Source organism: Vulpes lagopus, chromosome X (genome assembly GCF_018345385.1).
Source record: "Vulpes lagopus strain Blue_001 chromosome X, ASM1834538v1, whole genome shotgun sequence".
Taxonomy (NCBI): Eukaryota; Metazoa; Chordata; class Mammalia; order Carnivora; family Canidae; genus Vulpes; species Vulpes lagopus.
In genome coordinates, this window is record NC_054848.1 from 76274824 (window position 1) to 76291157 (window position 16334).

General features: G+C 44.9%; 1 protein-coding gene across 1 annotated transcript; it reads left to right on the top strand.

Moving 5' to 3' along the window:
* Window positions 1-244: 244 nt before the first annotated feature.
* On the top strand, window positions 245-15918 carry BHLHB9 (basic helix-loop-helix family member b9). The gene is made up of 5 exons (XM_041741876.1): window positions 245-367; window positions 445-602; window positions 11863-11963; window positions 12366-12440; window positions 13187-15918. Exon 5 carries the CDS (start codon window positions 13478-13480, stop codon window positions 15128-15130), a length of 1653 nt encoding a protein of 550 aa, XP_041597810.1. The 5' UTR covers window positions 245-367; window positions 445-602; window positions 11863-11963; window positions 12366-12440; window positions 13187-13477; the 3' UTR covers window positions 15131-15918.
* Window positions 15919-16334: the final 416 nt, after the last annotated feature.

Here is a 16334-nt window from a genome sequence, read left to right on the forward strand (position 1 = left end):
CCGAGTATTCCTCACCATCCCTGTGCTCCTAACAGAGCCCAGGTCTAGCATTAGGGCTGGCAGCTCTGGCTCTAGCATTAGGGCTGGCAGCTCTGGCTCCAAATCCAGTCTGCCTTCAGCTCTCTATCTTCACCAGGGACCGGAGCTTCAGATTCTTCGAGCAAGCATCTCAACCTCAGGGGCAGAAGGGTCCGCCATTCGTGCTGCAGGGCTGTGGCAGACAAGCTGACTGACCGTTCGGTCACGTGAGGCTGGTGGTGGGTCACGTGACCACGCTCTCACTTGGGCAAGCACAGGCGTATGCAGCGCGGACAAGGCAGGAAGGACATACACTTGACGAGTGACAGACTACAATCTGAGAGGAGCGGTAGGATGTTGTGGTGGGTGGGTGGGTGTCCCTGGGTGTCCCTCCATGCTGCACTAACTTGGAAACGAATTTCTCAGGCGACCAGAATTACAGCGTTTGTTGGTAGAGGGCACAGCCCGTCAGCCTATTGCCAGCGTCTTCGCCGGGTTCAGTCTTTCGCCCAGGAGCTCAAGAGGCAGGAAGTCATCTTGTGCGAGGCGGACGTGGAGAGAAGCAGCGGTTGCTGTTGGAGGAGGTGGGTGCGAGGCCGGGTAAATGGCATCCGTGGCAGGTGGTGGCTGAGACTATTAGGTGTGGGGGCCGGAAGTGCCTGGGACCCTCCTGCTCTCTGCTGTCTCCTGCCCTCTGAACACCCCTCCCCCACACCCAGCCTCCCTGCCCAGCTCTGTGTGACTCTCTTTCTATTGTGGGTGAGGGAGGTGGACACACGGAGGGAGGTGGCTTCAGAGGAGCCCAGAGAGAGGAAATGGTGAAGTGACCATTTCTGAACTCAGGCGCTAGATCTGGAAAGTGGTTGTGAGAATGGTGTTGGGGCCTAGGGCAAGCTGCCCCAAAATGTGCCATTTGGGCATGCGGATTATTTAGAGCTGAAAATAATTGAGGCCCAAAAGATTGAGGAGGAAACTTTGACCTTCCCCACCAACTACCTAAAAAGAATTTAGGTTGAGAACCTGCTCCAGGAAGAGAGCTACCACCATAGATAACTACAGTATGATATCAACTAGGGGTGGTTGACAGGGAGGAATTTAGTAAAGTATGTGTTAAAATTCCTTTCTATGCCCCATTGTTTCTGCATGGCCCCACTAACATTTGTTTACCAAAGTTTAATTCTTTCCTGTTTTGAATTGCGTTCCTTCCCTTTGAAGTCCCAAATCCCTACCCTTTCTCTTAGTTAGGTATGACAAATTTGCCTCATTTTTTTGACTGTCTTTGGAATCTCGTGTCTATGTGGGTTTTCTCTATGTGTGAAGTTAAATTTTATTTTCTCCTGTTAATCTGTATCATCAATTGGATTCTTACTCCAGCTAGACAAATCTTGAAAGGTACAGAAAAAAAATTTCCTCAATAATGGGAACTGTGAGCTATGCTTCTTTCCTCTCACCTGTTGACACTCACTCTCTACTGCTTGTCTATCTTTCTTCCAGACATTGGGGATGGCTGAGACCAGATCAAGATTGGGGGAAGGTGCAGGATAAAGAGGCAGGGTTACATCTGCCTTATACTTCAAGGTTCCAGGTTCTAAAAGATGCAGGAATATAATGAACCACAATCTGAGCAGCTCTAGGGAAGGGAAAGGGGAACAGACTCAGGAGGAAGGAACCTAGATGCTTCAGGCCCTTTACATGGAATTTCTTTTTTTTTAATTTTTATTTATTTATGATAGTCACACACACACACACAGAGGCAAAGACATAGGCAGAGGGAGAAACAGGCTCCATGCACCGGGAGCCCGACGTGGGATTCGATCCCGGGTCTCCAGGATCGCGCCCTGGGCCAAAGGCAGGTGCCAAACCACTGTGCCACCCAGGGATCCCTACATGGAATTTCTTATTGGGGTATCACCAAGTTCCTTAACTCCCAAGATGATCCTTGGATCTTAGCCCCAGGCAGCAGCTCCTTCCCATCGAGGAGCACAGAAGTTGCTATTTGATCTGAGGCTCCCTACCCCTGCTATCCTGAGCCTCAGAGGCAGTTCTTTCTGGGAACCACTGACAGAAACCATTTTATGGATGGTCTCTATGTTTCCCTTTTTTTTTTTTAATTTTTATTTATTTATGATAGTCACAGAGAGACAGAGAGAGAGGCAGAGACATAGGCAGAGGGAGAAGCAGGCTCTATGCACCGGGAGCCCGACGTGGGATTCGATCCCGGGTCTCCAGGATCGTGCCCTGGGCCAAAGGCAGGCGCCAAACCACTGCGCCACCCAGGGATCCCTATGTTTCCCTTTGTAGACACTTTGTTCTCTTCCTTGTGATTTGTTCTTTGCTCATTTCTTAGGGCCTTTTCTTTTGGTCTCATCCTTGGTACCAGCCCTTGGTAAATCCTTGACATTTTGGTCCCCCTGATGCATCCACTGGCTACAGATGCAGTTTAAGAAGGCATTGCCAGGCAGTAATGAGTTTTCCCAAGCCCTGTTATATCCTTATTTTTATATTCAGTGTAGAGTTGAAACCATGCTAAGTTAGTACTTCAGGCCATCCTGTTTACATTTAAAAGCTAGGATTGAGCAGTGGGCAAGTGGGGTAAAATTACAGAGATCAAGGCCTGGCACTACCTCCTCCTCTCTTCCTTCTTGCCTGCTTGGTAATAACAAATATTCTCTTCCCCCCTCTTTCCAAAACTCTGATAATATAAGAGTTGGGTCCATTGTTCAGGTTATAGTCTTTCTCCTCAAGCTCTGTTTTCCCCTGTCTGTGTGTTTTTAGAATTTGACAAAAGAGAATACCTCAAACATAGTGTGCTATAAGAAAGAATATATTTAACCTTTATCCCTGGTTCCTGGCACAGAGATTCAAGAAACTTACATATTTCTTGAATGATGGGAGTGTATTTGTTATGATAATAAAGTGACTTTTGGTGGGCCCCTAGATAGGATCAGGATGTGGGCTGGTCACCAGTAGGACCAACCCTGTAACTAGAGTTGGAACTTTAAGTAAGCTGGAATTCTCAGAGAGAGGAGGAGGGCTGGATTTTAGGTTCAGTCATGTGGCCTGTGATTTAATGGATCCTATCTGTATAACAAAACCCCAATGAAAACTTAGGGCTCCATGGGGCTTCCTGATTGGTAAAAACACTAATACCCAGGGAGGTTGATGTGGCATGACTCCATAGGAACAGGGCTTGGAAGCTGTGTGTCTGAGACCCTTCCAGACCTTGTTCTATATGTATCTTTTATAATAAAACTGTAATTCCAGTATAGAACTTTTAGTGAGTTCTGGTAAATTATCAAACCTGAAGGGATCATGAGAGACCCTAAATTTATAACTGATCACTCAGAAGTATGAGTGGCCCCCATGACTTGTAATTGATCTGAAATCCTCAATCTGAGGATTGAGGACTGCACCCTTAAACCTGTGGAGTCTGATGCTAACTCCAGGTAGTTGGTGTCAAAGAATTGATGTCAGAACAATGGTGTCACACGTCCCTATTTTTAGCAGCCATCCCTAGATTAATATCTGTCTCTGATCCTATGTATCATATATAAACAAGTTAAAATGAAGGAGGCAGAGGCCACCAGTATATTATGGTTGAAAAAAAGTAGCATGTGTTTTTTGTGGCAAGCTGTACAATTCAAATGATTTTTAAACTTCTCTATACACATGATGGGATGAGCACTGGGTGTTATACTATATCTTGGAAAATTGAATTTAAATTTAAAAAATGAGAAAAAGAAATAAAGTTCTCTATAATTTCTATATATTTTTTTAAAATTAGAGCTCCCTCAACCAAGTATTCCTGTTGGGAGTGCTGTGTTTATATTTGGGGAACTTCACATTGTGGCCTGGCTGGATACCTCTAAGTCCCATGTGCAACTTGAAGCAGATACTTAGCCAATTAATACCTGTGGATTTTTTCAATCTTGGCCAAAGGGTGGGGTAAGTGTGATATGTGTGTTTATGTGTGTGTGTGTCCCCAAGTATGAAGATGATTATCTCTGTTCTGATCACTCCTTGTGTATGACTTTTAGGGGAGAGGATCATCCATCAGTTTTTTCCTGGGGTGTAATTGAAGTAAAAACCTCATCATTCATATGGCCCTTTTGTTTCTGCCCCTTTTCTGGATTAATATTATGGGTCACTTGACTTGAAATGTTGCTGCCTGGGGATAAAATTAGAGCAGATTTGTCATCACTCCAGTCATGAATGAAAGAAAGGTATCTTTTTACAGTACAGCTGGACTGTTATCACTTACTGACACTCTACTCTGCCCCTAGTTTTAAAAGAGCAACCTTCAATGGAATATCATCTATAAAATGCTATCAGGTTCTCTATGGAGAGTTTCAAGGCCCTGCACCCTTCCATACAATTCTACCTTTCTATCTCCATCTCCCAACACATTCTTCCAAGTCAGGGCCAGGACTAGAATGAGATAATGACACAGTTTAAAGAGGCAGTCACTCTCAGATGCTTCACCCTAGTCTAAGTCCTTCTCCACTTTGCCTGCACTCAACCCACATTGGACTATCTGCTTTTGGCCAACCCAACTATACTTTGTGCTTTACTCCTTTTGTGACTTTCCCCACACTACTCCATCAATCTTTAATGCTCTTGTAACCATTTCTGTGCCTGTGGGAACATAATCCCACAGGAGCCTTTTTAGGCTCAGTCTCAAATGTTAGGGTTTGAAGTCTTTCTGATACCCTCACCCTTACTCTTTGCATGATGGTAGGAAGTAATCCCTCCATCCTTTGTACTTATATAGTATTTTATTTGGCCCTGTTTTAGCATTTGTTTCTTTATATCATATATTGGAGTCTTTTTTATGAGTAAGATAGAACTATTGTTGAAGGACAGGTAGATAGAAGAAGAAATTTGAAATCTAGAAGTATGAATCAAACCCCAGTCTGACAGCAATGCTTGAGTCTTTTATTACTTATAATAGTAATTATAATTAGTAATTAGTGTTAAGGTTTATCAGGTGCTTTGTAAGAGCCAGATACTCTTCTAAGGGTTCTAAATGTATTAACTTATTTCATCTTCAAAACAAACTTATGGAGTAGGTGCTATTGTTGCTTCCATTCTACAAATGAGGAAGCTGAGGCATGGACTGGTTAAACAACTTACCCAAGCTCAGTGAATTGGTTAACACAGTTGCTGAGATTCAAACCATGGTAGGTGGAATCTAGAGCTGGTATGCGTTAGCATTATGCTATATCTATATTCCTCTAGTGCTAATTATCAGTAAAAGCTGCCATCATCACCATCCCTATCTTCATCATCAGATTTTGTTTCTTTTTTTTTTTTTTAATTAACTTTTATTGGTGTTTAATTTACCAACATACAGAAAAACACCCAGTGCTCATCCCGTCAAGTGTCCACCTCAGTGCCCGTCACCCATTCCCCTCCAACACCCGCCCTCCTCCCCTTCCACCACCCCTAGTTCGTTTCCCCGAGTTAGGAGTCTTTATGTTCTGTCTCCCTTCCTGATATTTCCCAACATTTCTTTTCCCTTCCTTTATATTCCCTTTCACTATTATTCATATTCCCCAAATGAATGAGAGACCTGCCCTACGACCCAGCAATTGCACTGTTGGGGATTTACCCCAAAGATTCAGATGCAATGAAACGTCGGGACACCTGCACCCCGATGTTTCTATCAGCAATGGCCACAATAGCCAAACTGTGGAAGGAGCCTCGGTGTCCATCGAAAGATGAATGGATAAAGAAGATGTGGTTTATGTATACAATGGAATATTACTCAGCAATTAGAAACGACAAATACCCACCATTTGCTTCAACGTGGATGGAACTGGAGGGTATTATGCTGAGTGAAATAAGTCAATCGGAGAAGGACAAACAGTGTATGTTCTCAGATTTTGTTTCTTAAAGCCTGTGGCAAAATACTTTACTCATCGTAAAGAAACTTAAGCTTGAGTGTTATTAGACTTCTTGTCCCTTATCTCCTTCTTCCTGTGTATCAACCTACTCCAGCTTTTCCTTCCTTCTCAATTTAATGGTCCCTCATGGTCCATCATTTTTACTACTCACCTATCTCATCCTCTTGTGCCTGGCAAAGTCTCAATTGATAAATCCTAAATATTCACCTCTTCTTATACCCATGTTGCTTAGTGCAGTGCATCTGGGGAGAGTTAACCAAATTTTTCCAAATGTTGACACTATGAATTTGTCCTTCTTGACCTCACTACAGTCCCTTGGATTGAAAGCAGATAATCTCTAATGTCTACATTATGGATATTTCACAAGAGTGCATTTTACACAATGACTCTGATCTGAAACTAACTGAGCTCAGGTACTCAATGTACTTCTGAGCTCCTTAGATAAGGAAAGGCTTGGGTTTTCTGCCTGAAGCTTTCCTTTTCAATATAGAACAGAAGCCAATCACAGTTGTCAGACCTCTAGCGATCATTAGGCAAGGTGTTTGGAATCTACAGTTTTCCTTTCACGTGGAAACACGAGTTTCTGACACAGGTTTTTTTTTTAAAATTTTTTAAATTATTTATTTATGATAGTCACACAGAGAGAGAGAGAGAGAGGCAGAGACATAGGCAGAGGGAGAAGCAGGCTCCATGCACCAGGACCCCGATGTGGGATTCAATCCCGGGTCTCCAGGATCGCGCCCTGGGCCAAAGGCAGGCGCCGAACCGCTGCGCCACCCAGGGATCCCCTCCGACACAGGTTTTAAGACGTAGGTGCTCACTGGCAGGCAAAAGTCAGGAACTATTGCTCATTGAAAAGTGGTTTTATGCCTGAGCATACATATCATTTAGGATTGTTCTATTTTCATATAACAAGGAACTCAACTAAAACAAACTTAATAAAGAAATTATCATCCACAGATTGGAAGTATTGAGGCAGAGCAGCCTTGATGGTTGTTTGATTCAGCTATGGACTCCACTTTTTTTCCATCTCTTTCTTCTGCTATTCACAATATCAACTGTTCTAAAGCTAGAACCTTGGTAGCTGCAACACTTGCAGGTGTGGAGCAACTTCCTGAGAAAAAAAAGGAGACAAGCCTTCCTGATGGCCTTTTCTTATGAGTGAGGGCACTTTCCTTAGAAGTCCTTCTGCAATCTTCCCCTAATGCCTAATTGAGTAGAGTTATATCACCACCCCTCCCTGAACTAGGGGGTACGACGGGGATGGATTACCCCTCGAGCAAGCCGACTCACCCCTGGAAGTGGGATCAGCCCCCCCTTTGCTACATGACTACAAGGAGGGGGGAGGCAAACATGGCATTCTTTTAGTAAGGGGCTATGGTAAGCAATACAGTATACAAAATACTGAGGTTAAGTGACAAAGAGCACAGTAGCAATATCTCATCAGTTATGACCACTAGACGCCACCATGGAGTTCTCACCTATTCTTTAAAATTATTTTATTTATTTATTCATGAGAGACAGAGAAAGGCAGAGACATAGGCAGAGGGAGAAGCAGGCTCCTAGGGAGCCTGATGTGGGACTCAATCCCAGGACTTCGGGATCACGCCCTGAGCCAAAGGCAGATAGATGCTCAACCACTGAGTCACCCAGGCACCCCAAGTTCTCATCTATTCATTTTGACTTTCCACAGCCTACCTCATAATATGACTGGATCACAATTTTAAAAGGAACTAGAAAGACCTGATACATGCAGGTGTTTCACACTATCAGATACTTCCTAATTTAGTGTGCACGAGAATCCTGTGAAGTAGTTATAAACAGCCTTTTATATAGACATTAAGTACTTTTTCCAACATGACACAAATAGTGAATGGTAAAGTCTCTCTTCAGTTTTTGCCTGGCTCTAAAGTCTGGCCAAGTTCCAGAGTAGAGCCTAGAAGACAAAGATCTTACACTACCATCCAGGCGCATTTTAAAAAGTGCTTCTGGAACTCAGAAACTGGCCATTCTAGTCTAAGCAAGCACTTAGTAGTATAGTGCAGTGCCTCTTGGTGGTGGTAGTGGTGGTGACAAAGATGACTTTTTTCCTCCCAGGGTTAAGTCACAGTTGCTCAGACCTCACCACCAAGAACTTTGATTTTGGAAGTCTAACTCTAATCTGCATTGGATCCAGGTTATGAACTTAGGGGCTGAGATGCCAGGTTCAGGGAACCATATAAATATTCTATACCTGGGAAGGGAAAGAGCCAGTATTTACGAAACACCTCAGTTTTCAAGGGCAACTTTATTCCAAGATTGAATACACAGCTAAAAGGAAGAGGACAAATGCTGTGTTCACTGGTCTTTAGCTACCCCATTAAAATCTATAGGCCAGACTTCCAGGTTCAGTTAGGACATGTAAAGAACTTGAAAATCATTGCTCCTGTACTTCTAAACAGAAAATAAAAAGTTGAACAAACTGAGAATCACTTAGGCCCATAAAATAACTGAGGTTACAGGGCAAATAATCACCCCAAATTCTGGAGAAAAGACAAATCTGGAGAGACACAGCCTATCTCTCCTTACATAGAGCAGAAAATGTTAGAAATATAAACATGTGAGAACACTTAAATGGTAATTTTGACAAATTGCTAGAGACTGGATGTGGAATAGTTTGAGAGTGAGAAACCCCATGGGGACTTATAGGCTTAGAGATTTAGTGGGCTTTACCCTCTAGGAATTCCAGCAAGTTCTCACAAGTGAACATCCCAGAAAGATCCCCATGGCTCTGGGAGGGGAAAATACACTCTTGTGAATATATCATGAGCCATCTCTGTGATAAAGGCCTACTAGTGAAAAAGTCTTTCCCTGAGCCTTATCTCGGCTGAGGAAAAGGCATTCTTCCTATCCAGCCCACTTTAGCCTTCCATTCTTACATAACGAAGAGAAAGAAGCTAAGAAACACTTGTGAAGGTAATAGCCTAGGGACACAGGCCCACAAAACACTGATTTTTAATCATAAGATTATAGAACACTTGCTTTCCTCCACACATTATCACATTGCTAACAAGCCTCCAATGTCATAACAGTAGAATATAGCTAAAAGAGTTGCAAGAAGTAGACTCTGCAAGGAGTAATGCAGAGTACTTTCCTCTGCAAGGAAAGCCCAAAGTTTGGAGGGGAGATAAAAAATAAGGACACAAGAGGAATTTGAAGACCATAGCACTTAGAACTACAGCAAACATTACCCACAGTCCAACTTCTAATCAGCAAAACTTAAAACTTCTTGCTAAACGTCTGTTCACCTCAAATCCTATCACCCAATGGAACATACTCAGTTTTTTTTAAAGTTTTTATTTATTTATTCATGAGAGACACACAGAGGCAGAGACACAGGCAGAGGGAGAAGCAGGCTCCACGCAAGGAGCGCAATGCGGGACTGGATCCTAAGTTTCCAGGATCCCGTCCTGGGCTGAAGGCAGCGCTAAACCGCTGAACCACCTGGTCTGCCCCATATTCAGTTTTCAACACAAAATTATAAGGCATGCTAAAAAGGAAGAAAAAAGCCCGTTTTGAGGATACAAAGCTAGCCATCAGAACCAGACTCAGATATAATTCAGATTTTGGAAGTACGTGATAGGGAATTTAAAATAAGTATGCTTAATATATTAACAGCTGTAATGGATAAACTAGACAAGTGTATATGGCAAGTGGCTGAGATCCAAGCTGGTTCTAATCCCTGCCACATTTCCACTCTGCCGAAGATCGTGAGAGCTTGGATGGGACTGCAAGAGACTTGATAGCCCAGTTGAAGAGGAGCCAGGACCAGCCCGGCACCGGGCCACGGGGGCAACAGACAGGAAAGATCGTATGACCCAGTGCGGGTCCTGATAGGGAAAAAAACGGCCCTCCGTCTTGGGCAACTAACTGTGAGGACCGCGAAATGGCAAAGCATGTTACCGGTTTGTTTGTTTGTTTGTTTGTTTTAATAAATTAATTTTTTATTGGTGTTCAATTTACCAACATACAGAATAACACCCAGTGCTCATCCCGTCCATGTTACCGGTTTGAATGAGGCGGGGGAAACAGCAGTGTGGCAGAAAGAATGGGCGCAGAGCAGTGGTTGGTTTCCTCAGGTTACAGGTGTGTAGGTCTCCTTCCATTAGAAAAGACGCAGTGGTGAGGCCTCCATGGGAACCCCCGCCCACCTTCCTCCCTTCCGTGGCCCCGCGAAGCAATGAAGGAAAGGGCCACCCCAGGACCTCCGGGGCAGTCTGGGCTTAGGTCGTCTCTCCCCTTGCAGCCTGCTGTCCTGACAGGCCCTCGCCCACCAGCCTCGAGTGAGGGTGGCGGACGGAATGGGGGAGGGGGGCAGGCAGACGGTGAGCAGCCTGGGGGCTCTCCCACACCGAGGGGCGGTTGGTATCCATCCGCTGCTGCCTGCAGCGCACTTTCTCCGCCCTTCCCCCCCCCCCCGCCGTCCCCCTCACCCCCGGTCTCTCGATGCTAGCCCCCCCCGCTAACGGTCCCCTGGTCCCACATATCGCGGTGCCAGCAATGAGGGGGTGGTCGCGGCCGAGGTCTGTCTGCAGAGGCGGGCTGCTGTGAGCCCGCCCCTTAGGCCGGGGCTCCTCCCGGCCCCGCCCCCTCTGGGTCGGAACTAGGGTGGGCCGGGGAGGGGGCGTCGAGCCCATTCGTGCCGTATCCCTCCGCCCCCCTTCCCGACACCCTCGCCGCGAGCGTTTCGTGCCGCATCCTGCGCAGCCCCTGCCCAGTTTGGTGCGGCAGCGCGGGGGTGGGGGGGGCGGGACGCCTCTTTGCAATTGTGGCCGCGCGCAAGGCGGTGGGAATCCGGGTGAGGAGCTCTGAGAGGAGGGGGAGCCCAACGACCGGCACCTTGAGCCTGTGAAGGCAAGTGGGGGTGTCGTGGGGTGGGGGAGGCGGGGAGGCCCCCACTGTCGCCCGCTTCCAGCCCTCCCGGGCCCCAGACCCTGGCAGCCTGGCAAAGAGGAGGCGACCCGGTCGTAGCTGGTGCCTGAGAGAGGTGCGCAGCGCCACGGGACCCCTGGCGAGGAGAGGCGGCGACCCGCGCGGGCCGGGCCCACCCAGGGCACGGGGGCTGGCCGGAGAGGCTGGCTCCCTCGGATCCTGTGGAGACGAACTGCGCCCTCCACTCCGCAGCCACCTTTCCAGGGACCCGCGACCCGCCCTCGACGGTGCCTGTGCCGGGGTAGAGCTCTGGGGGGAGGCTGCTGAGGAAGAAATGGCGGAGCGGGTGCTGGGGTGGGGGGCGCCCAGGGAAGCCGCCGGGGCGGGAGAGGGGGGCGGCGTCCGAGAGCTGTGCCCCGCTGGCGGGAGCGGGTGGCGGGTGGAGTTGGCCACTCCACTCCGGGCCGGGCCCTGATTCTGGAAAGGGCCCTATTGGGCCCGCGCCGCGGGTGCCGTCCCTTACCACAGGCGGCTGATTGATGCCAAAGTCGTCTCTCTGCGCGGTAGGTCTGGCGCATTAAGAAAAGGGCAGTTGAGTGGGTACATTATGAAGACAGCAAAATGAAATGTTTATCCACCTCATAATACAGTATATGCCTTCCATACTTCTATTTTGCACCCAGTTAAATGCAAGGAAATGACAGGGAGAGGAGTAGATCACCTTTTACTGGAAGGGTCCCTGTAAGGAAATAGGGTGGTATTAATTCACCTTTCTCCTCCAGGATCCTTTTTTTTCCCCAACATTCCACCTCACTTTAATATGTTGAGGTGTGGGAATGGGTCAGAATAGAGGGGAATGTTTTCTGATGGGTCAATTTAGAACCTATGACATTTATACTTACTTCTTGATTCTTCAACAGGTGGTGTTAGGACCTGAATTCTGGGAATCTATTAACCTGGTATGTTCCTGCTGTTGTCAATATATTCTCTTGGTGTTTTGCATTCATGCTTCTCCTCCTTTTTGCAGGATGTGACTCCTCTCCAGCTAAAGAACTGTTGTTTGGTGGGAAGGATAGAAGTCCCTGAGGATCCCTGCTGTGTGGGCTGGCTGGCATAAGTTGCAATGAGGTAGGGTCTATGTATGCATGGGGAAAAGTAAGGGGCAGGGGTATGCAAAGATGGTATTGAAATAATAGTCACTATTACCTTCGCTGATGGCTCTCTAAATACAATTGCCTACAATACCCTATCCACTCTTGCATCTCATATTTTGTTCAGGGAACGAGATGTGGTCTCTGCTGGGAAAATGACAGAACTAAAAATTGGGAGGAAGTATAATTAGACAAGCTGCTGGTCTTAGGGGAATGGATGCAGAATCATTTGGTAGGAGCAAACAGGGAGACTTTTAACTTGGCCTCAAGTAAACAGATATACGTGTTAGAACACTTGTCATGGGTGTTGGGCTAGCTCAGTCTCTTCTATTTTTTCTCTTTTGCCTTTTTATCTATTCTTAAGTTTGTTTCTTTATAGGTTCCTGTAGAAATTTGTAGATAGTTGTCCACTTTGAGTTAAGCAAGAGAACGAAACTATTCATTTGGATCCAAGGTGAGTGTGAGCATGAGTACTCCTATTGATTGGGGATGGAAATAGGCTTTTGGCAAGTAGGTAAGACCAGATCATATCTTGAAGCCATTTGTCTTCCAACTTTCCAGACACTTCTATCTTCACATTTGTTAATAGGAAATGGGAATAAGTTAAGCCAGGATTTTGCCTATATGGTAACTGATACCCAGGAAATGGCATGGCAACCCATAAGGAGGACCAAGGAGGCTGGAAACATTATATAACCAAAGTTTTAGGTTTGGAAAGGCATATATTAGGTTTAGAATCCAGAGTATATGTCTATCTACCAAATACTCAAAATTCCAGCCCTCCTGTATACTTCCTATCCATAGGTTAGCCTGTACATCAGCTATAGGGCTTATTGTTCCTGGAAATAAGAAAGGGGGAGAAAATTGCACTAGATGAGTATGGGTTTGTGTGAAGCCTATCTGGGGATAGGCCTGTAGAGTATAGTGGTATATACCAAAGGGGCTGGATGTTAGGCTCTTTCACTTTCAGCAAGCTTTTCCATTATCACTGCTCCAGCGTGATATAGAGAAAACAGTGTGTTAGTGCCTGGGCAGTATATTGTTGGGCATTAGGGGGAGTGTGGAAGGGATAAAATGAGGTAGCAGAGTTTTCTACTATTCTACCACACAATTCATCTTTATTTTCTCATGTCTTATGTGGCTATCTGCATAGAGAATCACAGTTGGAAGTGACTTAAAGCTCATTTTCTTCCACCTCAGGTCCATCTCCAGTGGTGGCTGTAGTGGCCTTGGAGTGGCGGATCATCACCTTCAACAGGTTTGCACTCAGGAACCATCATCTTCACTCAGGCTGAATGCCTCTGTCTTCTCTCTGTATCATTCACAGAGGCTGTGTGTTGGAAAAGGGGACTGTGTGACTGCTGAGCTGATGACTAACTCTTGCTACAAAGTTTATGTCTGACCCAGTCAAAGAGTGTTGAGACATTGACCTGCAACACAAGAACCAAGGCCAAGATTATACAGGGCTATCTATATAACTGGTCTTCAACCATGACTGGGGCTAAGAATGAGGGTAGAAACAAAGCCAAAACTCAAAAACGGGCCAGTTTACAAGCTGAAGCAAAGAGGGAGGCTACTGGCGTAGTCAGACCTGTAGCCAAGACCCAGGACAAAGCAATAGCCAAGCCAGGGTCTCAAGCTGATGCAGCGGCAGCCATGAAGGCAAAGTCTAAGAACAAGATTGTTACTGAGAGAAAGGAAAGAGCCCTGGCAGATTTCCGTCCCAAAGCTAGAGATGAGGCCACTAAAGTATCTGGGATTTTTTCTGTGGCTGAGGCTAATGCTGAGACCACGTCCACATGTAAAGATAAGGCTGGTATTGGTACCTGGTTTTGGACTGGGGAAGAGGCTAATGTTGGTTCCTGGTTTTGGGATGGAGAAGAGGCTAGTAATCGTTCGTGTGCTAAGGATGAAGGTAAAGCTGGTATTGGTTCCCTGTCCTGTGCTGAAAAGTTAGAGTCTGTGGCTGAGGCTAGCTGCAAAGCTAAGCAAGGGACTGACGAGGAGGAGGAAGAAAACGTTATTGGAAACTGGTTTTGGGATGGAGATGAAACTAGTTTTGACCCTAATCCTAGACCTGTGAGCAGGATAGTTAGGCCCCAGCCTGTGGATGAAATTAATGAAAAAAATAGGCCTAAGGACTGGTCTGAGGTAACCATCTGGCCTAAAGCCCCTGCTGTAACTCCAGCAGTGTTAGGATTTAGATCCCAAGTCCCATTTGAGACAAAGTCTCCTTCATATATTGTCCTGGCCTCAGCTGAGGAAAATGCCCATTCTTTGCCTGTGGCAACAACATGCCCTTCTAGGAGCACTACTTCGTGCTCACAGCCTGTCCCAGAGTACCCATTTGGTTCTGACCCTTGCATCCAGACCATAGAGGAGATTAGGCGCCAAATCAGGATCAGGGAAATGAATGGGATTAAGCCGTTTGCTTGCCCTTGCAAAATGGAATGCTACATGGATTCTGAGGAATTTGAAAAACTTGTTACCTTACTTAAGTCAACTACTGATCCTCTCATTCATAAAATAGCTCAAATTGCAATGGGGATCATTAATGTTCACCCCTTTGCCCAAGAGTTTATTAATGAGGTGGGTGTCGTGACGCTTATTGAAAGCTTGCTCAGTTTTCCTTCCTCTGAAATCAGAAAAAAGGCCATAATTACTCTGAATCCCCCCTCTGGGGATGAGAGACAACGCAAGATTGAATTACATGTTAAGCATATGTGTAAGGAAACCATGTCTTTTCCCTTGAACTCACCGGGACAGCAATCTGGATTAAGGATACTAGGGCAACTGACTACTGATTTTGACCATCACCACATTGTTGCCAATTACTTTTCAGAGCTTTTCCACTTGCTATCCTTGGGTAATCGTAAAACCAGAAATCTTGTTTTAAAAGTACTTTTGAATATGTCTGAAAATCCAGCTGCAGCCAGAGACATGATCAATACAAAGGCCTTAGCAGCTTTAAAACTCATCTTTAACCAGAAAGAGGCAAAAGCCAATCTCGTTAGTGCTGTGGCCATATTTATTAACATAAAGGAGCATATCAGAAAGGGTTCAATTGTAGTTGTCGATCATATGAGTTATAATACGCTGATGGCCATTTTCCGCGAAGTTAAAGTAATTATTGAAACAATGTAAAATGAGCCAGAAATAAGATAATAAGAAATAATAATAATATTAGTCTTTGAACAATCTCCAAAGTCTAATAGGCTGGTTCTTCCTAAAGAGCCTTGCATAATGTTTTGATTATTACAGTATGTACATTATAAATTACATCTTTAACATGATGTTACCTGCGACAGTCTCTAAGTTTGAGCCAGACCATTTTTGAGATACCAATGAATATTGCATTGTAACCTGAAAACATCTGTTGATTTTTGTCTTGTTTTTTTTTTTATCTTGTGTAGATGGGTAACTTTAACATTTTACTTAAGATAGTGAACCAGTTCATCTTAAGTAGGCTAACTTGTTCATTAATATTTGCTTAAGTCCATTTGTGGCTTCAAGTGGCAAAAACCGAAAAAAAATACTGAATATGTAATCTCATTGCAGAAATAAAGCATATGTACACAAAAAGATAACTAACAGCACTCCCATACATCCATACACCTACACATTCATTGCTGAATGTGCACTCAACATGTAAAGAAGGCAGGAGTTGCTATAGGCTGTTTGATATAAGAGGAATTACTATTTTTCACTTATTCTACCTTCATCAGATAACTCATGGTAGAAATTACAACTGCTGATGCAAGCTGAAGAGAATGTCTCAGTGTGTGAAAATATTAGGTTATATGCTTTGAGGTTTTTCAATAGTTAAGAAACTAAAACAAGATCATACTGTAAGTACTGTTTGTAACTTGCTTCCCCCCCAACTGTATATTGTGAGCATCTTTCCATGTCAATAAATGTGCTTCTGTAACATATTTTTGAATCATTTAATGTTTCTTTGCTATTAACAATTAGCACATAGTGCCCCAGTGTTTCATTGCATATCCCTCTTAATAATATGTACATATTTTTTCTTTTGGGAAAACAAGAGTCTGGTATTCTGCAACTTGCCTCATCTTTACAATTATCTTTCTAACTTGGTATTATGCAGATCTGCCACAAGCTTTTTACTTAATAGCTTTATTGAGATACAATCAACATATATTGATCCATACATATTTAAAATATACAATCTTGGGGCTCTTGCGTGGCTCATTTGGTTAAGTGACTGACTTTTGATTTTAGCTTAGGTTATGATCTCAGGGTCATGAGATCGAGCCCAACATTGGACTCCACACTGAGTATGGAGCCTGCTTAAGATTCTTTCTCCTCCCTTTGCCCCTCCCCTCTG

Bases quoted from the DNA above. Each gene is read 5' to 3' on its own strand.
- BHLHB9 (XM_041741876.1), top strand. From the start codon at position 13,478: ATGACTGGGGCTAAGAATGAGGGTAGAAACAAAGCCAAAACTCAAAAA.